General features: G+C 42.9%; 1 protein-coding gene across 1 annotated transcript in view; it reads left to right on the top strand.

The window, feature by feature from the left end:
- Positions 1 to 23520, top strand: part of LOC311039112 (sodium/hydrogen exchanger 9-like) — a 123515-nt gene that overhangs the window by 34910 nt on the left and 65085 nt on the right. Inside the window, exons 9-12 of the mRNA XM_084048753.1 lie at positions 1833 to 1921; positions 10788 to 10901; positions 14010 to 14121; positions 16004 to 16163. Coding sequence (XP_083904879.1) covers positions 1833 to 1921; positions 10788 to 10901; positions 14010 to 14121; positions 16004 to 16163 — 475 coding nt within the window. The remainder of the gene's footprint in view (positions 1 to 1832; positions 1922 to 10787; positions 10902 to 14009; positions 14122 to 16003; positions 16164 to 23520) is intronic.

The raw sequence follows: 23520 nt of genomic DNA, 5'->3' as shown, positions 1-23520 counted from the left end.
GCGATGGCAGTCCTCCCTCGTGTCCTTTGGTAATTGAACCTCTCTCTGTCTCTGCTAATTGCTGGAGTTTAGCAAGGGTGCGCGTAATGACCCCGAACCTCACAGGGAGCGCTGGCGTCATTAATCTCGTGCCCTGCCTCCCAGCCGCTCACCGTGGTATGCATCTCATCTGTTGCCACCAGTGCCCAGGTGCCCAACTGACATCCTTTTCGTTGGGGAGCCCTTATGTGTGGCGTGTGGCGTGCCACGTGGTGAATGATGCGCTATACCCTGCGTCCATATTACGCAAACCTGCCAGCCCAGTAAACGCAAGTAGAAATAGAAAAAAAATTGATAGTGGTAGCACAACCTGTTAAGACTTCACGGAAGAGTGGCGTTGAAGGACAGTGTGAATTACTGGGAATTACGGCGTCAGATCAATGGGACAAAGAAGCAGTGTAATGGACTGGCCTCAGGTACTGGCTCTATAAGTGCAGTCCTTTTCTCTGCTGCCTTGTTCATTACCGCTGGCCTTGTCCTCTGTCCTATGATGGCAATTTCCCCTTTTCTTTGACAGCAAAGTGGATGTCATATATAGCTGTTCATCACAAGCTGAAAGCGCTCCATGTGAAATTGAATCCCCAAACAAAGTAAGCGTGTTTTGATCCTCCCTTCTTACTTGCGTGTGTTTCCAATTTCCAACTCAAGGTCTAGCCAGGTCACACTATTCTCCTTTTTTCTGCGTCCCTTTCTTCTCGCTCTTTTGTTGTCGTCCACCCCCCACCGCCCTCACTGATATGACTCTGGTACGCTCTCAAGCAATTTTATCAGTCCTTAGTACGAACCTTACTCACAGTGTCATGTCCTTCTCCTACTCGGTGCATGCATGCGTGCGCGTGGCGCGGGCGTGAGTACCTGCCTGCGTGTGTGTGTGTGTGTGTGTGTGTGTGGAGGTGAGGTTAGAAGAGGTGAGGTGTGGTGTTTGGCCTGAAAGGCCAGGATACTGGACAGCTTTGAGATGTTTGCACAGCTGGGAGACAGTGGAACGTAGACAGAGGGTGGACTCAGGGTGTGTTATGGGGTTGGGCTGGTATGAACTGTTGTCATAAAATGTTACATTCTAAACCAAAGGCGAGAAAGAGGAGGAGCAGAATGCAGATGTTTTTAGGATGCTTTGTTTTGCTCTGTGTTTGCATTTCACCAGGAGAACACGGATAGCTTACGGGATTTATGGTATTATTGGGAATGGAAACTTTCACCTCCTTTTTTTTGTAAATTGGCAAATTATCAGATACATATTGTTTGAAAAATAAATAAAAACGTCTGGACTGAACTGGAAGTCTGTTTATCGAACTTTTCAGTTTTTTACGAACTGAGCTCTCCCTTAATTGCCTCCTTTTGAGTTCTAGAATCTTCCGGGATGCTATTAGTGGCTCACACAGAATCCATTAAAAACTCATACTCTGATCACCAGAGTAATGCCTGCATGTTCTGAACATGAGAAGCTGCCTCCGTTACAAAATTCTGTCAGAATCACCACACACACACACACACACACACACACACACACACACACACACACACACACACACACACACACACACACACACACACACACACACACACACACACACACACACACACACACAGAGTATGTGCACAGGCATACACATCATGTGTGCAGTCCCATTGTATAATGTGTTCGTGTGAGAACACTGCTTACAATGCACTAATCATATATTGAGCACCCCTTTCTCCATGCAGCACTCCTATGTCCTTGTTCCTCTATACTGCCCCTACTCATGACACTGACATTATTATGTGTGCTGTGCTTCTTTGTTTCCCCATGTCAGGTATTGTGGCGGTGCTGTTTTGCGGGCTGGGCCAGGCCCGGTACACTCTCTGCAATCTGTCCTCGGAGGGCAAGACCAGAATCAAGCAGGTAGACAGAGGAGAAGCTTAATTACCACTGTTTACAAACTGGCTTTTATTCTCTACTTGCTCCGTTCAAATAGCTTTCCTTCTGTGTGTGTGTGTGTGTGTGTGTGTGTGTGTGTGTGTGTGTGTGTGTGTGTGTGTGTGTGTGTGTGTGTGTGCGTGTGCGTGTGCGTGTGCGCGTGTTTATCTGTTAAAGGTTCCTTTATGGTATATAAGAGTAAATTATTTTGTTCTGGTTCCTGTGTTTCTTTTGTGTGCATCTGTGCATACTCATGAATGACCATTAGCACTGGAGACGTCCAGTGGGAGGCCTCGTCTCCATCTCGCTGTCTGCCTGTGCAGACTGGCAGTTCAACATAGCGTCTAATGATACCAGCGAGCTTCAAGGAAGGCAGAATAGATAGAGGTGTACTGTACATGCATATATATACTCATTTACGCATTTATTATTCATTGTCGGCGCCGGGCTGCAGGTCACTGTTCATCATAAAAAGCCTTTTCAAAAGGAAATGACAGCTCGATCAAAGCAGTTGCTTTTAAAGTAAAGTGTGGTATCCAGTATTTGTTTGTTTGGTCAAATGCTTTTATCTACATTTTTACAGCATAAACGTGCAGCTGCGGCTCAAAGGCAAAGTCAAGTGGATTTAGTGAGTGCCGACACTGGTTGAATAGAGAGCAGGGGTAATATATTTCTTTGCAGCCCTTGTCCTTATGGTAGCAGGGCTTTGAGGAGAAAGTAGACATTTATTCAAGTGGATGTTTTTTTTTATCTAAGAGCTCTTTTGAGTCAGTATAGCCAATGTATTTGATCGGAATACCTAAAAAGAAGTAAAGCAGAACACAGAAATATCTTAATTATCTTTCAATACATATCATTATATTTAGCTTGTCCTGCCAAATTATAGCTAGAGTCATCAGTGTAAGTATAGGACCAAGCTGTTTATGAGGCCTGGTAGGCAAGTATCAGTTGTGATAAGAAAATAATAGCCAGCACTCCGAAGTCCTTCTGGTACTTTTTGATTAATTAAGGCACGGGCATACTGTACTGACACGTTTCGGCGTCAAGCCTTCCTCAGCATGTATAGGAATGGTATAATGGTTGTGGGCTATGGTCAGGCAATCCTATCATCACCACTGAACCAGAAAGAGCGATATTGTCCCTTTCAACAATCCAGTCTTCTCCTCTCGCTCCAAAAGAAAGAAACTGTTAGCTCTCTGTTCGAACTCCACTCTGCAAGTCTTAGCGTGTCAGCTTTATGATACTGTAACTACTTAAAAAACAAACAAATTTGAAACTCTTGAATGGAGAGACTGTTAAGGAAAATACTCCTGAGGCTAAATGCAACTAAAAGTAGCTAAAAGTACTGTATGTCCTTGAGCTACACTCATTGGCAGAGACACTGCTGCAAAGGGGCATAAATCACGTCAGCGCCTGAGCTGCCGTTTTATTAAAACATAAACCGATTCTTAACATTCTAATTGATCAGCCAGTCCCTAGTCCCTTTATTAGTGTGGTTGCCTATAGGCAAGACCACGTTATTGTGCTTGTGTAGCAGCAGTAGGAGGGCCTCTGCCTGATGAGCAAAACCCTAATATCTCCCCTGACCAAGGGGGAATTCACCTTTAGCCTAACCAGGGTTGCATTGCTCATGGGACGGCCTTGCACGCACGCATGCATTTGAACAGGAGCATGCGCAGGCACATGCATAGATTTAAAACAACTTTAAATTCACACCTGAACAAAGTTTATAAAGGCTCCCGACTCACACCAGGTGAATTAACATAGGAATATGAGCCTAGATGCATATGAATTGTCCATTGTGTGACCTGTAGTGTAGGTGTTAAGCGACGTGTGCGTGACGTCATTAAAATTGAGTGCAACCACGTTCCAATTGAGCATACAACACTGAGCCTAACAGTTAAGATGTTGGCTTTCCACGCGGGAGACCCGGGCTCGATTCCCAGGCGCTACATTGGTGCCGTGTGACCTGGATCGGGTTTCCCGGTGGAAGGAGGTCAAAAGGGGGATGAGTGTAGCAGTAGTGGCTCAAAGCCTCTCCCTGATGATCAAAAGCCTAATACCGAATCCCGGGCATTACACTTGCCCACCTTTATCATTATAAACGCAAAACTTTGTCAGAACAGGTGTTGCGGCACACACGTGTGAAAAATATCATAGCACCAATTTTCCTATACCAAAATGTCCCTGGATTCCTTGGATCATGACGCACATTGGCCACAACCACGCCTATTTCCATATAATTAAATTTAGATTTTGATTCAAAACAACGTTTTACTAATCCTCCTGTAGCGGACTCAGCTGTGGTAATTAGGGTGAAGCCAACTGATGAGTTTATGTGATGATGATCTTTATTTAACTCAACATGACAACTAAAGAAAAAGCATACAATACATAATCAAGAATCATAATCAATATACCATAAACAAACACGTGTACTACATGGTGCAAACAAACATATCAGCTTATCCCCCCCATAGAATAAAACTGACAATGTTCCAATAAACCATAAGTAGGCCTATAACTAATACTATCACCATAGCACATATAACAAACCACAAATACAACATGAAAAGGTCCACAAACCACAACAATAAAATCCCACAACAATAAAGCCTCTAACCATCAACAGTGATGCAAATTCGTTCATTAAAATCACCTTTTCCCCCTCCAGCTAGTGGCATGTCAGTTCGTCCGCTCCAAGGGCTTCCTGCATGAAAATTGTACATGTTACCAGCCTACATTTAAATAAATGTCACCACGGATTGAGAGATCAAAGGCAACTCACAGGTTTCCATCCTTTTGTTGTGAGCGGCGTGCTGCATTGAACAGGGTTCCCAATGATCTGCCTTTCATAAGCATAACCATATCCCGTTAAACACAATACATCATAATTGAAATCAGATCGCATTCCCATTTGAATTTATTTTATTTTTTTCTGACTCTGTTGCACTCACTTGGACTAAGTTTGTCCCTCCCGTCCATAACAAACAAACTTTTCGCTCCGACTCACGCTGAGCAGATTTAATCAGTTCATTTTCAAAATGTTACTATAATGTTGCAGAAGCATGATTATTTTTGTGACCAATCTCGTCCAAATTAGTTACATGTGATCTCGGCAGTCAAGTGACAATGTAATTGGCTTGCAAAATTTGTTGGAGGGGCCTTTTTTCTTACACATAACCATGAACTGTCATCCAATCAACCCCAAATTTGAATCACATGTTGCTCTAACGCTATTATTCCCAACGGCTTTCTCGGGTCCCGATCGACGTCTGCAACCCAAGACTTGCGTCGGGGCTCTTTCTCATCTGATGTTGCATGGTTTGACGGACAGTTTGAGGATCCAATGGAGTTGGGAGGTTTTGTCAGAAGCGCTTTTTAATACTTTTCATAGGTTCAATATATATTTATTTTTACACAGACGTAAAGGGTGTTATCTTATTATAACCCACCAGCATAGTCAAAACCCAATGATGACCTAGTGGAGTCACAAATGGAGGTTCCGTGACCATCCTTTGGCAAGGATGGTTTGACGATTGATTTGACCTCTATGGACCCTTTAAAAAAGATTTAGCCCCCAGGTCCCTCCCAAAAATCCCGGCATTTTTTGCTAGACAGCCAAATTCAAAATGGCGCCCGGCGCCATCTCTAAAAATTAACTTTTGATCTGGATGACCTAGAATCATGTATGAAGGCACTTTTCCATACAAGTCAACCATGAGGATTCCAAATCTGACACAATTTTAATTGTAAGACCTCGTTTTGACTCCGAAATTCAAGATGGCCGACATCCAGTAGAGTAAAACCTTATACCCAGGGGGCAAAGGGGGGTATGCTGCATTTGCCCTGCCATAAAAGGTTGGCCACCAGAAATAATATCTATGACCCAGTAAGATCACAACCTATATGGACAACAAGGTCACCTTGCTGCTGGAAATCCAATATGGCCGCCTCAATATTATCAGAAAATAGCTTTGGCAATAGCTTTTGAACCAGATGGGCTAGAAATAAAACCTTGGTGTCTATTTCATGGTTTCAGAGCATGAGAAACTCAATGGAATACTTATCTTTATGATTGGGTGTGTCTGGACCTTTCATTTGCATATTTCCAAGATGGACGCCACGCGAAAATGAGTTTTACTATGACTTTTACAGTGACAGCTGACTGTTATGGCAAAAAGTCTGCTTTTTAAGTAATATGAACACATTTGGTCAGTTTGAGCTTTAATTTATATGTTGTCAATATGGCAGACCCACACCATGAGTCTGGTCAGAGTCGTGTAATCCGGGATGCAGAGATGGTAGTCAAGGCAGCAGTGGGGACATAGATTGGTGAAGCCATCGGAGGACGCGCCTGCTCCGGGCGCCTGGGTTTGGATCCGCCCTTCGAGACCATGGATTGCTCTCGTTCTCTCAGTCTACTGTCCAGTGAACAGAAGAAGACAAGCATAATGAAGCTTAACACTTTCTACACTCAAAACACAAAATCTAAAAAATCTAAGGGGAAAACCTCAGCACCTGGCAAGAGCAATGAAATCACTGCCCTCCTGCGCATGACCCAAATCATAGCCAGTGGTGGAGAACTCAACCTTGTTGACTTTATAGGCAACCACGAGTGCAGTGACTTCCCCCCTTCCCTCTTCCAGGAAGATGGCAGGATGAGAACAGGTACCAAGGCAAGCCTTGTTAAGGTCCTGAAAGAGGAGACCAAAGTTGCATGCATCCCTGACCTGCCTACAGAAGACATAAAAACAGCAGTAGTTATTGATGCCATGTATGCCATGCGCCATTGGTCGTTCCTGAAAGGTGAAGCATTTGGAACAATCGCTGAACGATACCAACGTCTGCTGTTGAATGATATGCCTGCTGGCACAGAGATCATTCACTTCTGTTTTGACCGGTACAGTGGACCTAGTCTTAAGACAGCTGAGCAAGAACACAGATATGCTTGACCAAAACCTACCAAAGAATATGAAGTTAGTATGCATTACACAGCTCCAGATCCTCAGGAGTTTTTTGCTGTGTCAGCTAACAAGGCAAACCTATTGAGTTTCCTCTGTGACGAATGGTGTGAAAATGAGAAACTTAAGTCAGCCCTTGGTCCAACACATCTTTACCTGGGTGGGTGGTTTAAAGAAGAGACAAGGAGTGTGGTGATCAAGGAGGGGTCTATTGAAGATGTCCCTGCACTAGAATCCACACAACAGGAGGCTGATACAAGAATAATACTCCACACCCTGTACAGTGTCCAGAATGACAAAGTTGACAGAGTTGTCATCCATGCCAATGACACAGACATCATCATCATGTGCCTTTACTATGCAGCAACCCATCTCAGATGCCTTCCAGAGCTGTGGGTGAGAACAGAGCAAAATTCATACCTTCCTATCCATCAAATGGTATCAGCACTGGGGCTCGCACAGTGTCGTGCCCTGCCCTTTATCCATAGTTTAAGTGGCAGAGATACTGTACCACCAGCTATCCCTTCTTCACTGGGAAGAAGGCATGGTTCAAGGCCATCATGCGTCTGGATCTCTGCACTTGAGGAGTTTGGTGAAAACTCTTATGATTCCCTCTCAGATGACGTCCATCAATAAGGCACGAGACCTCACAATTGCTGTATATACATCCAAAGCGGACCACCAGGAGGATTTTGACCTGAGTAAGCTTAGAGTGTACAAGTTCCTCAATAATAGATCAACCCTCTTAAAGCTGCTGCCCCCGACAGAGAATGCCTTTGACCTGCACCTGAGAAGAGCTGTTCTAGCAACCATAATAGATAAATGTGCACATATCGCCAAGCCGAATATTCCTTCTTTCACAGAGTATGGATGGTCTCTCAGTGCTAGCAATGCAGTCCCCCTTGCATCTACCGAGCCAGCCTGACCTGTGTCAATGAACAAGGCAATATCATGCAGCTGTATCAAAGGCTGCCAGAAAAACTGTTCCCGTGCAAAGAAGGCAATTCCATGCTACTTAGGATGCCGTTGCCAGGGACTAGAGACATGATGCAGCAAGATCAGTGCAACACATGACAACAGTGACAGTGAATAGCATTGTACCATAGTATCATTGGCTTTAGAAGCAGGCAAGACAGCACCATAGAGGTCAAAATGAACCTTTTGTAGGCAACCTCAACTCCGCCTTTACTCTATTTGTCACTAAGTACTCTATCTTTTGTTATGTTACTTGAATGCATACCACTATGTTAATTTGTATAGCCCTAAAGTTGAAGTTTTTGGCAAGTCTTGGAGTGTGCATGTGTCTGTTTATATTGTATTTAGTTTATTAAAATGATACATAAGATACATTGTGGGCTTTTTCTCCGATTTTTCTCTGCAATCATCCCCACAACTATAGATCTATAAATCAATAAATCTGAGGTAAAATGTAATACCATACATTATTTATGACTGCAGCCATATTGACAACATATAAATTAAAGCTCAAACTGACCAAATGTGTTCATATTGCTTAAAAAGCAGACTTTTTGCCATAACAGCCAGCTGTCACTGTAAAAGTCATAGTAAAACTCATTTTCGCGTGGCGTCCATCCATGGAAATATGCAAATGAAAGGTCCAGACACACCCAATCATAAAGATAAGTATTCCATTGAGTTTCTCATGCTCTGAAACCATGAAATAGACACCAAGTTTTTATTTCTAGCCCATCTGGTTCAAAAGTTATTGCCAAAGCTATTTTCTGATAATATTGAGGCGGCCATATTGGATTTCCAGCAGCAAGGTGACCTTGTTGTCCATATAGGTTGTGATCCTACTGGGTCATAGATATTATTTCTGGTGGCCAACCTTTTATGGCAGGGCAAATGCAGCATACCCCCCTTTGCCCCCTGGGTATAAGTTTTTACTCTACTGGATGTCGGCCATCTTGAATTTCGGAGTCAAAACGAGGTCTTACAATTAAAATTGTGTCAGATTTGGAATCCTCATGGTTGACTTGTATGGAAAAGTGCCTTCATACATGATTCTAGGTCATCCAGATCAAAAGTTAATTTTTAGAGACGGCGCCGGGCGCCATTTTGAATTTGGCTGTCTAGCAAAAAATGCCGGGATTTTTGGGAGGGACCTGGGGGCTAAATCTTTTTTAAAGGGTCCATAGAGGTCAAATCAATCGTCAAACCATCCTTGCCAAAGGATGGTCACCTCCATTTGTGACTCCACTGCCACCAAACCACCAAGCCACCCTGTACCTGAGGGGTTTGTATTTGAGGAATAATACTATATATATTAATATAATAATAATAATAGCCTATATTGTAGGCTTCTAGATGTGAGGGCCTAGGCTACTAGATGTGAGGGCGCCCAAACCTCTATAGTTTGCTTACATTTGCAGTCGGAGTGCTGGAGACGCAACTCTAATTTCAGTTTTAAAGTTTTAATTATGGATAACAGTTCAAATTATGCATTCAGCCTTTAATAATTTACAATGAAAACACATAATACTGCTTAGGCCTTGTGATGAATATGTACATAGATTGCTTATATAAGGAACATGTGTTATGCACAGGTGCACCCCAGGCAAGGCTGTGTCCTGTCATAAGGATTGTTTATACTAATGAGATGCAGGAGACATCATGATCTTTATCTGCTTAAGTATGCTGATGGCATGGCCTTGTTTGTGCTACTCTGTATCAAATTTTAACCATATGGATGCATTACTTGTTTTGTGTTCCAACAGTGCTCTTATGTTATAAATGCCTATACAACTAAGGAGTTGGTAATTTGTAGCAATGACATTCCATTCCACATACCAAGTCAACGAGTACAAATTGATGACAAACCTATGGAAATAGTGGATGATTTTAAATATTTAGGCACTGTTGTAGACCATTGGTTCTCAAAGTGGGGTCCGGGGACCCCCAGGGGTACTTGAGGGGGTTCCAGGGGGTACCCAGCAAAATGTGTTAATATAGCATCACAATAATTATGACCTTTTATACTTTGGCTATTCAAAAATAGCAGATCTACAAGCTCATAGCGCGGCACCGAGTGCCGCGCTATGAGCTTGTAGATCTGCTATTTTTGAAAAATCTTGAAAATGTGTGCAAATCTTTGAATATATATTTTTGAAAGCGAACATTTGTAACTCAAATCTTTGCTTCTGGTGGTCCCTAGAACACAATATTTTTTAGATGGGGGTCCACGGCCAAATACATCATCATTTTGGGGGTCCTTGACATGAAAAAGTTTGAGAACCACTGTTGTAGACAGCATATACAAGCTAACTCTGAATAGATTTCGGCATCTTTTGAGAGAGCTGAATAGCCTTTCTGTAAGCAGACATATGAGCTGGTGTACAAAAGTCTCATACAGTGTTTTGACTTATAATATCTCTATGAATAGCCTCTGGTCTTCTTGGCGATAAGAATACAAGTAGATTGTCAAGGATTCTGAACATGGCTGGGGAGATCAGAGGCAAAGCACAGAGACAGTAAGACATATGCGCTCTTCCATGGAGAGAGAAAGCCCTGCAAATCCTGGGGATTTCCTTACCCCGGCCCCTACTAGGAGGCAGTGCAGGACACCCAGGAATATTTTCATTAAAAAAAAAAACATTCTTCACATGCAATGTCTGATTAATTATTTTATGAATCCCCAGTAATCCCTAACCTGTCCACTTTCTGATAACAGTTACACTGGAAGTTGTGCTAATGTATGTTGTGTCTTGCGCTGTCTGGGTTTATCATGTTTGACTATTGCTCTCTCTCTCTCGCTCTCTCTCTCTCTCTCACTCTCTCTCTCTCTCTCTCTCTCTCTCACTCTCTCTCTCTCAGGTCTGACCTTTTGATCCTGTTTGTTTTTTGTTTGTTTGTTTTTTTATCAACAGCTCCTTGAATTCTCCAAATTCCTGGGAGAAATCTTTATCTTCAGCTACATGGGATACATCTTGTTGGCGTTCCAACACCATGTGTTCAAACCCCTCTTCATATGCGGGGCGTTTGTATCCTTTTCTGATATATGATATGACATTCATTCATGTGATAATGAATGAACGTTCTTCTCCTCTCTTCTCTTCTCTTTGTCGACACCCACCAAATGTCCCAGATGGGGGACATCAAATTACTTGGTGTAGCTGCAATCTAAATCTTGTTTTGGATAGAATATAGCTCTCCATGTAGTTTCTGTAGTCATTTACCTAGTCCTTTTTAGGAAAACTTTCAAAACTCAACTGCATTTAAGTTTGATTTTGCAAGCTCAGGAAATTCCTCTCGATCCTATTTATTCAGTCCCCTGCAATCTCCATCTCTGCAGATTAAGTCGCTCCTCTGAGGAAGGTTGTAATAAAGAAATAGGTATTTAATTTACCGTGCTTGTGGTTTCTCCAGCAGAGCTCCTCGCAACGAATATGTTTACTCGTTTGAATTGAGTCAGCGTTTGCTTTAATGTGTAGTGTTTTAGTCGACATCCCCTGTCACAGTTGAAGATTAAGCCTTGTTTAGTTTTAGAAACTCCATCTGAAGAGCTACCTGTTGCACTTCAAAGTCTCCCCGCTGCATTAAAGAACGCCTCTATCGAACGTCTTGTCAGCTCCATTAACCGTTACTTCAAAGGGGAACAAGTTTACTAGTGGGTAGGAATTCTCTTCTACAACTCCTTGCTTCATACACCTCACCCTGATTTCACCCAATGCTTCATGTTTCAAACCAGACACATTCTGGTCACAAGTCAGGTTTACTAATCCGTAGACTACACAGTTTCACTGTGCACCATTTATTAAAGCTGTACAGTATGTGGTTCTAACATATTCCTTTCCTAGCTATGCTGTCAGATCAGCCAACTCCAGCCAGTGGAGGGTAATGGACTACTGGCTACCCACGGTACCATTGTCCTTGCCTCAGAGCTGACATGACCACGGTCTACGCCCGGGCATAGACTCGAGTGGCACCGCTCCAAGTAGCCTTTCTTTCACAGGCCAGTGCCCCAGATGGTCAGCAATTATTATTCCAATCCGTCTTCCACCAGAGGGCCAAAAAAAAGCCGTGGCAGAGAAAAGAGTTGACCGAGCGTATTCCTTTTCCTCGGCTGCTATGTTTGCTGTGAAGGGCTGCCAAGGAGGCAAATGTTTGAGTTGAACACCGAGCCTGTTTAGCTTTGTGCTCATTGTGCCCCAACAACAAAAGCTCAGTGAAAGAAAAAACGCACTGGCTAGCCTCCTGTTGGAAGTGGACTGGGCTGTACAAACACAGATGAATGGAGCTTAAAGTCTTCTCGTGCCTATTGTCTATAAAAATGTGATAACCCCAACAATTTAATCCCGTTAATCGCTCTTTGGTAATGCGGTAGATTGTAATCGCTCTAGCTTTGATTCCCTCACCAATGACTTTGGGGATGGGTTTTTAACGGGGAATGAGGCTGAGATGAAAGTGGTTAATTACACCCATTCAAATAGCTCTGGGGTCTTCAATAAAGACAAATGAGTGTTTTTTGGGAGCAGGATATTGCTTTTGAAAATCCATACTCGGCTCTAATATTGACTGCGGGGTGCAAGGGAGTTCTGTTTTAGTAATAGCCCTGTCAGACACAGGTCCCCTGTCGTAGATATGGGCCCTTATCATTTTCCAGACGTCACACTTGTACTTACTGCTGAATGGGTAAAATCTCCTTTCCCTTGTGATGCAAAAGCAGCTGTGCCTCTTGTATCGATCAGGCAGTACAAGTTCTCAAACTAAGTTTGTTTATTTAAATATAGCCTTTATATATACATAGGCCCGCAACGGCAAGGACTCGAGGGAGTGCAGTGGCCACCATCGAGTCGTTCGGATAGGCGGTCGTCTACAACCGCAGATCCGACCGATACGTCCATATATGGGCCTATATGGATATCCAGTTGTCCAGAACCGCCGATCTGTCCATATATGGGCATGCTATGCAGTATATGGGCATATACTGATGACATCAGGGATCTCCATATATGGGAATAAAAGGGACCGGGACTGACAGATACAGAGATCTCCATATGGGCACAAAAGGGACACTGGTAAGCCAGATATGCTTATTATAATTTTCCCCCAAGATTTAATTTTCAAATAGCCGATCTACAAGCTCACAACGTGTCGCGACGCGTTGTGAGCTTGTAGATCGGCTATTTGAAAACAGCTGATGTATATGTTTAAAGTGCTCATGCGGCCCATAGTCGCTTCTTTTGGGCTTGTTTTCCTAGACCTGGTTACTTGTTTCTCTCCCAGAATCTGGCAAACCTGGTGAGGGCCCTCACATCTAGTATATATATTCAGGGAACTGGCAGCTGCTGCTAAATGTATCCAGTTTGCCAACTGTAGCATTAGTGTGTGTGTGTCAGTGGTACAGGTATCCTCTCTGCACTTTCACTGCTGTACAGGACACTTAGCATTCTGTTCCATCCCATGTGAAACATCAAAGTATGTGCGGAGGGCAGAGACAGGCAGCTGGGAGAGCCCGATTGGCTTCATGTCTTGGTACGGTGCCAATGCGGCCGTGTTCGCATTCTAAACGGAGGATACAGTATGCAGAGACTATTGTGTGTGTGTATGTCACTTTTTTTCCATTTGAGCTGAAAAGCATTATTTTACACTTTGGCTATTCAAAAATAGCAGATATACAAGCATGTAGCGCGGCACCGAGTGCCGCGCTACGTGCTTGTAGATCTGCTATTTTTGAAAAATCGTGAAAATGTGTTCAAATCTTTGAATATATATTGTTTAAAGCGAACATTTTTCACTGTATTCTTTGCTTCTGGGGGTCCCTGGAACAAAACATTTTGAGATGGGGGTCCATGGCCAAATACATATCATTTTGGGGGTCCTTGACGTGAAAAAGTTTGAGCATCGCTGATATAGAAACATACGTTTTTTTTCAGAATACTGTTGGGATTTAGACGGAGGCTATGCAGAGACTATTGTGCGTGTGTATCTCTGCGTGACTGTGCGTACTGGATGTCTCTTTATGTTTGCGTACGCGTGCCGCCGGTGAATATTCATGTCTGTGCATGCCCATATGCTTTACTCGTATACTATACGTGTCATAATGAATTAATGATTAGTTATTGTCCTTAACCCGCACATGCATACAGCTTTCCATCTGCATATCAAGAGCGTGCAACATCTACCCGTTGTCTTTCCTTCTCAATTTGTGCCGTACCACCAAGATACCTCACAACTTCCAGCACTTCATGATGTTTGCAGGTACTGTATGCTTAAGTCGAGGTCTGTATTATTAACAGAGGTGCATTGAACCCCTTGAATTTGTACATTTGCACATAGCGCTATGAAATATGCGCTCAAAAACGCTGTGACTTTCCTTGAACTAACACTTACAGTACCGTATTTTCCGCACTATAAGGCGCACCTTATAGTGCGGATGCGCCTTATAATCCGATGCGCCTTATATACAGTATCTATCAATATTGGTTCCCTTGGTTTCCGCACTATAAGGCGCACCGTCAGTGCGCCTTATAGTGCGGATGCGCCTTATAATGCGGTGCGCCCTATATATGAAAATAATGCATTTATTGAAGGTGCGCCTTATACTCAGATGCGCCTTATAGTGCGGAAAATACGGTATATGGATTATGTTGTTGCTTGTAAAAGGTTGAAAGACTGGTGTCCTACTGTAGAGGTGATAACAGTCTTGTTATTACCATGTGGCTAGTAACTCAGAAATGAGCGTATTTACCCCTATTTATCTCATGAAAGCTCTTTAATTATGCCATTCTCTTCACTGCCTGCAGCTAATGGCATTAGCGAGGATGCTTAGAATGGGTCCCCTAAGACGTGGGTGTGTGTGTGCGTGTGTTGATGAAGTCAACTTGAGGCAGCTTCCCTGAGGCATTAGTTTTATCACAGCCACAACCACAGTCTTGTCAATAGGGCTATTCTTATCTGTAGATAATGCAATAATCCAAAGTTTGTTCCTTCATCCCAAACTTTCGTTTTTTTCCCTCCGTAATTTCTATTCGGGGGGGGGCGTGTTCTATTTTAATGTCCCAGACTAACAGTTGAAACAGCGACTGGCTTGATGATGCAGGAGAAAATGATGTGGAGTAGTACACTCCGCATGGCTCACTGCTTCACTGACCCACTTTACCCCCCTTATGTAAGACGTGTTCTTTGTGAGAAGCCCTTGGTCTTCTGTTTTCCACAATCTGCTTCTAAAGGGCTTGATATACCTCTGCACGGTGTTTTGGTGCACCAAAAATAGCAGATCGATCTACAAGCTCACAATGCGTCGCGCTGCAAGCCACATTTACGATTTGTGTGACGCGGGAGTGCAACTGAGCATAAATCTTGCCTTAATGGCGATACAGGATTTTCCCGGGAATTCTTCTGGGTTTAGGTAGTCTGCTGGTTGTTGTTTCGAGGCTTTTTCTGGTCAATAACTACCTCCTTCAGGCAATGTTTGCAAGTCACCATGTAATCAGTTCTGCTTGTGGAAACAGAGTTGTTGGTCTTGTTCTGTTATATATTAAAGAGCCAGTTCATAACTTTGTTCTTTTGGAAAGATATATGGGTGCGGTCATGCTTAACAACTTACACCCTGTATACCTACCTGTAGTTGACTGGGCTCTGTTCTTGGTCTGCTCCTTTTCTGTCTCTTTTCTCTGGTGTTTATTGTGAGCTTGACTGAAGTGGTTAATATTTTGTAAAAATAATCATAATCTACAAAGTAACTAGTAGTAACTAACGTTTTCAAATAATTGTAGTGGAGTAAAAGTAGAATATTTGCCTCGGAGATGTAGTGGAATAGAATTAAAAGTATTGAAAATCACAAATACTCCGCTAAATTGAAAATCAGACCCTGCGTGAAGAGAGTGGTGCCTTTGATGAGCCCCGTATTGATGTTGTCATCAATGTTTGTTTATTGGACATACACCCGGACACACAGACAAAGTCAGATATAGGAGTGGTTGGCACCACTCAAAAATACCTCAAAATACCTACAAAAAATTATATATATTAATTATTACATATCAAGTACAGTACTAGGGTAAATGTACTTTGTTGCTTTGCACCGCTGCAAAACAACACAAGCATTTGTTGAGTAATATCCTCCCGCCCTTTCTCACAGGTCTGAGAGGGGCCGTGGCGTTCGCTCTGGCCCTCAGAGCCAACGACACACCCACCGAGGTGAGGCGCTCCATCCTCAGCACCACCCTGCTGGTGGTCTGCGTCACTGTGCTGCTGCTGGGCACTGCCACCATGCCCATGCTGAGCTGGCTGGACATCAGGTTAGTGTCACCGTGGGGATGGTTGGTCTGCCATGCGGAAGTCACTGTGTCTCATGCATCATTTATGCTCCTTCGATGGTGTTCTGTGCCAAATATGCATGTTCATGGTAGGGGTGGGACCAGTGTTGCCAGATTCTGTGAAAGAAACAAGCAACCAGGTCTAGGAAAACAAGCCCAAAAAAAAACGACTATGGGCCAAATGAGCTCTTTAAACATACATCAGCTATTTGAAAATAGCAGATCTACAAGCTCACAACGCGTCGCATCGCGGCGCGTTGTGAGCTTGTAGATCTGCTATTTTCAAATAAAATCTTGGGGGGAAATTACAATAAGCAGACCTGGCAATCCTGGGTGGGACAATTATGGATCTTTCTTTTTGTTCAAGGTTTCTTTATTGGTATTTTCCAATTTATGTACAGGTCAATAAGACAAAAACAGTGAATGTTACCCCTCCCACCCCCCAAAGTTACCTCTCCGAAAGAACCACAACCCTGGTACAATTATGGATTTTGATGGTAGGATTATAGTGAAGAATCCCTGAAGAGGACCTTGCCAGGTCGAAACATCGGTATTCCTTTTAATAAATCCTGTATTGTGGCTATGAGTGTGCAGCCTTTTCTTTACTTCTAGACTTATTTACCAAGGTCAGCAGCACCTCATCAATACTGCTGTGCGCCCTTCTCCTGTTTGTTTGCCAGGATTGTAGTGAGAGAAATAATCACGGTTTCGCGATTATCGCGATTATTACGCGTACATTTATTCAACACAACTGTGGATGTATAAAATCACGTGAGGATTTGTAAACTAGAGGAATTATATCTCTTTGTAAGAAAATAAAAGCTACATCTTTAAGCATCCATAGGCTCCAGGACCTCTCTCTGCAAGGCTTTTCAGACTGAGAGAGTGATGTTACTCTTCTGATTGATCGATTCATTGATTTAATACTTTATTAGCAGTTTGCAAAAAGTAACAGTTCAAGAAAAGTGCAGTTCAATACAAGGTCTGCTAAGAGGATTTTAAACCCAAGAAAGTGTATGGCTTGGCCTACTGTACTTTTATGCCCTTTATCTGTTACTGCTGTGCTGTCTGGCGCCTGATTTTCCCTGTATTACAAAATAGTATTTTCAGCTCTACATTTATTTTGGAAATAAGTAGAGAATTATTATTATAATAGTAAAACCGGTTAACAGTCCCATCCCTCTGATACGTAAGGAGTCCACTCTGTTCCTATTCGCCTGTTTGCCCAAGAAGATTGCAGCTTACGATGGAAAAGTACAGACAAGACATCCTCGATTCCTCGCACATTTAACCACATTGGCTGGTCTCTAAGTGGGTCCAGGCAGGGATCCATCTTGAGGAGATTCCAGAGGGTCCCCATGCAAAACAAGGGAACAGTTTAATGTCCCTATTATTTCGCCAGCTAGAAGGTAGTCTATTAAGAGAATGACTATTCAGACCATAGCAGCTTTCACTCTCTCCGCTGTTATCTCCCCACCCACAACTAGTCAGTTTCTGTACTAAATCTAATCTAGAAACAACAACAAAACCCTCTTATATTATGGGGGTGCCTGGCACAAAATCTTTTCAAAAAGGTGGCAGCAGCCTAATATTTATCAAATTAGGCTTTATATTTATAGCTTGTAATTAAAGTCAATAAAAGATGAGTGTTATTTTTTTTTTTTCATTTACTGCTTTCTATAGTTTTAGCAATTTTCGTGATCTTTTTTACAGTGGGCGGGGGCATTCTGTCCGGTGGCTAAATATGCCTTTTTTTACACAATAAAAAAGGTCCTGTGGTCTTTGATGGCCAGATGTGAGTTATTGGGGGATAGAAGAGCTACTGTAAATAATAATAAAGAAAACACCGGGTTATTGTGTAAAAAAAGACATATTTAGCCACCGGACAGAATGCCCCCGCCCACTTTAAAAAAAGATCGCAAAAATTGCTAAAACTACAGAAAGCAGTACATTTAAAAAAAATTACACTCATCTTTTATTTACTTTAATTACAATCTAAAACATAAACCTTGGTTGTAAAAAAAACTAAGTTGTCCTTTAATGTGTTTTTAATGATTAATGCTTCCAATGGAGCATCTGTCCAGCATGCAGGTATTTTCCTTTATCGCTGGATATGAGAACAGTAGATCCACCTCCCGCCCGTGGTCAGCCTTCTCCTCACAAACTCGTTGCTCTCTGAACGCACTCTAATTTGTCCTCCATTATTGATTGCTCACCTGGGTGCAGGCTGCAGAGGGCTGAGCCGCGACACAGGTTCCTGGCTGGGCCCGTGTTGCAAGAAAAGATAAGGGTAAAAGAACAGGCCTATATGTGCTGTATACAGACACACACACACACACACACACACACACACACACACACACACACACACACACACACACACACACACACACACACACACACACTCTGAGCAGCCATGGCATCAGACAGTGGTGGAAAAAGTACTCAAATTCTTTACTTAAGTAAAAGTACCAATACTGCAATATAGAAATACTCTGTTACGAGTAAAAGTCCAGAATTAAAAATGTGCTTGAGTAAAAGTACAAAAGTATTGGCATCAAAATGTACTTAAAGTCCCAAAAGTAAAAGTACTAAAATATTTGAAAATAGCCAATCTACAAGCTCACAACGCGTCGTGATGCGACGCGTTGTGAGCCTAGCCTAGGTATAAAATAGGACTAAAGTGGTTATTGTATGTTTTATAATAATTTATATCTGCAAAGTAACAAGTAACAACATTTTTCAAATAATTGTAGTGGAGTAAAAGTGCAATATTTGCCCCTGATATGAAGTGGAGTAGAAGTAAAAGTATTGGAAATTGGAAATACTCAAGTAAAGTACAAATACTTCAAAATTGTACTTAAGTACAGTACTTAAGTAAATGTACTCAGTTACTTTCCACCACTGGCATCAGAACACATAGAGTGGACGCACTGTGTTATTTCTTTAGAGTGGGTGGTGCTCGCTGTAATTCCAGGCCAGTGGGTGAGAATGATTAGGGAGTGCAGAAGAGGCGTCAAGGATGTAGTGCAATAATTACTGTACTTGTATTACTAAAGGCTAATCAGTGGCACAGAGTGTATTGTTATAATTGACTCCAGCAGACATCTCTCCAGACAACGCCTTCTGATTCCCTAGTCTAGTGCCTCTCTGTGACTATGCACTCTCTGATGTGTGTGTGCGTGTGTGTGTGTGTGTGTGTGTGTGTGTGTGTGTGTGTGTGTGTGTGTGTGTGTGTGTGTGTGTGTGTGTGTGTGTGAGTGTGCGTGTGTAAGATGTAGCTGTGTGTGTGTGTGTGTGTGTGTGTCAGTGGTGCAACGATGTTGCTAATTAATAAGTGAATTTAAAAATAAATAAGAATGGTAAGAGCAGCGGTGATGTTTAATGCCTGCAAGTTGGTTTCAGTCGTTGTTTATAAGTTAATCATGCGTGATGCAAAACGTCATGGAGCAGCTTAGATAAATGCAGTGGTGAGAGATGGAAAGCTTGCATTCAGTGAAATGAGAGTTCTGTTTACCTCTGTGGATTTAATCGAAGCACATTCATCTGAGAAACTGCAGTTGTTATGTAGTCAATGACACCCACCCACCACCCACCCAAAAGCAATGTGTTTAGTAAGCTTTCTTTGTTTTTCTGCACTTACACACAATTGTTCTTCCACAGTCAGAATTCAGGGTCAAAAACAGACCCAGGTGCTGTAATTACTGTTGTCCTCCTACTGAGTCCTCAGCTGACTCATTGAACATTCTGTTTGAGCCTTTGGTTACTTTGCGGTGAATACATTGTATGTGGGCCCTAACCTTGAGTCCATAAAATACAGATAGTCCATAGAGTCCATTGAAATGAGTCCATAGAATATACAGTGTTCTATGGTGTGTGCATTTGTCGGTCTATGTTTTTCTGTTTGTTTGTGTATTTGTGCGTGTCTACGATATGTGTGTATGTATGTACTACTGTATTATATATATATATATACAGCACATGCATGGATATGTCTCTGCGAGTATATGTGCTTTTGAATTTGTGTTCTCTGAATAATGCACTCGCTTGTGCCAGTGTGTGCATCCCCACATCTCCATAACGACACTGTCTTTGTTCCATCGCGGTTCCATCTATGGAACACACATACACACACACACACACACACACACACACACACACACACACACACACACACACACACACACACACACACACACACACACACACACACACACACACACACACACACACACACGCACATCGCAGCACAGACAGTAGCCGCGAGCCCAGAGGCTCTGTGGAGAATCTCTGAGAACTGCTCTGCTTTCTTGCTTCTCTTCGGGTTTCCCATACAGTAGCTCCCAGCTCTCCCACTCGTCGCCTTCACTCATTCTCCTCTTCTTTTATACTCCCCTCTCGTCTCTTCCCTTACCGTGTCGCACGTTAGTGGAGAGGGACAGGTAGCAACAGCGGGAGTGTTCATCTCGGTGAATATTACATTACGTGGGTGTTTTTCACTCTTTACCTGGAGCTAAAGTTCTACTTCCTTTCCATTCCTCTGAAATGGCTTTGCAGAGGAGAGCCTTTGAAAGCTTCGCTTTGCTGTGTAATTACTCTGGTGTTTTCGGTGCCGTTTTATTTTTTGGGGTTTATTACCCCAGGTATATATCTCAAAAGGCCCCTTCCCTCACGGCAGGCTTCCAAATTGAAGAAATGGAGAAATTACTTTGTGGCTCCTCTGCAAAGTTGTGTTAGTGAAAGCTATCTTCATTGCTCAGTGTCACTTTAGGATTTGTCTCTTGGTACAGAGCTGGTAGCACTGTTTAACACAAATAGGACCAAGTTGGCTCTATATTCACTGCATCTTGTTATGTCTTCATCTGTTATGGGGAAGTGGGGCTCTTAACGCTTCTTTTAGTCATTTAGCCAAGTTTTTTCCAAAGAGGTTGTTGTGATTCAACACGCTTATCCGGGTGGTGATTTTACAAGTTGCTTCTCAAATTGGTTATTATTTCCTGCAGTGTCGGCGATCGTTGCCCGGCAGTGTCTGCAGGATGTTTTGCAAACAAAACAGAGTAAAATGACTGTGCAGAAGAATAATAACTGAATAAATAACTCAATGAAAGGCTGCAGCAAAAAGATGTTTTGCTGTGATTTAAAAGAACTAAGAGTGCCAGCAGACCTGCAGTTTTTGGGGAGTTTGTTCCAGATATGTGGTGCATAAAAACTAAATGCTTCTCCACATTTAGTTTTGATTCTTGGTACAGAAAGCAGACCTTTCCCAGATGACCTGATAGGTCTGGATGGTTCATGACATACCTGGAAAGCCAAAATGTTGCCACAAATTGGCTCTGCAATTAGCTTGAGGAGCTGCGATCTCTCTCTGCCGCGCCATTTTCTTGCTAGATGCACAGCTCTGACTGAGCTGAGCACGTCTGAAGGAGACTGGCTTGCACGCAAACGATGACGGGAGTCTTCACAGGGATCTGTGCAGAATATTTGCGCAGTTTTGCTAATCTTGTGAATCTGCACAATTATCTCCACGTATGATCATGTGAACACGATCATGACACCCTCTGCAGCTGGTCAAACTATTATTATTTTTAGCGGTGCCAGCCGCTCTACATTTGACTGTGTCCGTCCGTCCGTCCGTATGTTATGTCCGTCCGTATGTTTGAACACGGCAAAGTAGCAACACATGCGCCACTTCAACACACACACACACACACACACACACACACACACACACACACACACACACACACACACACACACACACACACACACACACACACACACAAGCCAATACTGCACACATGGGCACACACGAACACACGCACACACACACTTGACGTCCGTATGTCCGTCCGTATGTTATGTCCGTCCGTTTGAGCACGGCATTTAAACAGCTATAACTCCTGTTCGCAGCATGCTACGGAGTACAAATTTTGTACATGGACTAAAACCACCAATAGGGACAAACTGAAATTAATTAAGCCCCGCCCCCTCTGTCTTCCTATTGGCTGGGCTTTAAACAGCCGTACGTCCAGTTTGCAGCATGCCACCAAGTCCAAATTTGGTATGTGGATTTAGACCACCAATAGGGACAAACTGTAATTACTTAAGCCCCGCCCCCTCTGTCTGCCCATTGGCTGGGCTTTAAACAGGCATTATTCCAGTTTGCAGCATGCTACCAAGTACAAATTTGGTAAGTGGACTCAGACCACCAATAGGGACGAACTGAAATTAGTTAAGCCCCGCCCCAAAGGCACCGCTTCCTTCACACAGGGTGTGATTTTTTTTTTAAATAGGACGCAGTCAGGATGATTTTCTGACTGTAAAGGTCCTTACACACCGGCGAAAATAGCGAATATACGCAAAATTCGGACTCGTTCCGAATAATTAAAAGACGCTTTTTCGCTTCGCTTTTTCGCTTTTTCGCTCCATGTACGGAGCCATTGACTTTATAAGGTTTTTAAAAAAAACACATTATTCGCACGAAAAAATCGCCCCGGTGTGTAACAACCTTAAAAGTGGCTGGAAAAACAGCGAGGATTTATCACCCAGACTATAAATCCCAATGCATACTACAGCCGAACAGCTGGCTGGGTCCATACTACAATATGACGTCATTTCAGTGGTTCGGGTGGGCGGGATCAGAACTTTTGTCTGGGTATCTCTGAGATATTGTAACTACCCAAACTACAGTAGTTTGGCTACTGTGATTGGTCAGAGGTTCCACATTGTTTCTGCATTCATTCAGCCCAGCTCCAAGTTCATGCTGTCAGCATGAAGCCAGTGAAAACGACGGTAGTTTTGAAGAGACATAGGAGATACAAACATCTCTGAAATCTCGTCTCTAGTGACCGTTCATAAACACAACCTGCTTAGAACCCAACATCCTTAGAATTTTTCCACAGCGCGTCACGGTCGCGATATCCAGGTATTAACTTAACCATCGGTTCCAGTGCTGCCTGGCTATAGTGTAGGGCAAAGGTCCCCCCCCCCCCCCCCCCCCAAAAAAAAAACAACAACAAAGAATCATATTTGAACTGGGGGCCCCCCACCCTGACAAGCACTTGGAATTGTAGGCATTACATTTTGTTTGACTCGGGGTAATGTGGCCAATTTGGTATTCAAAAATGAAATTGTAATTTAAGAAATGTACAGATACCCTGTATACACTTATACTTGGTTGGTTTGTTTACCGTTTTGTGAGATAACAATGTTGCACATTAAGCTAATCATCTGGGGGGCCAAAATAATTTGGGGACCCCCCTGGGACCCCCAGTTTGGAAACCACTGGTGTAGGCTACACTGCTTCAGTCAGACCAAACAGCTTGAGTGAAAAAACACA

This window comes from Gymnoscopelus microlampas (assembly GCF_963454915.1).
Source record: "Gymnoscopelus microlampas genome assembly, chromosome: 22".
NCBI lineage: Eukaryota > Metazoa > Chordata > Actinopteri > Myctophiformes > Myctophidae > Gymnoscopelus > Gymnoscopelus microlampas.
Note: the sequence above shows the minus strand (reverse complement) of the source record. Positions and strands in the feature narration are given on the sequence as shown.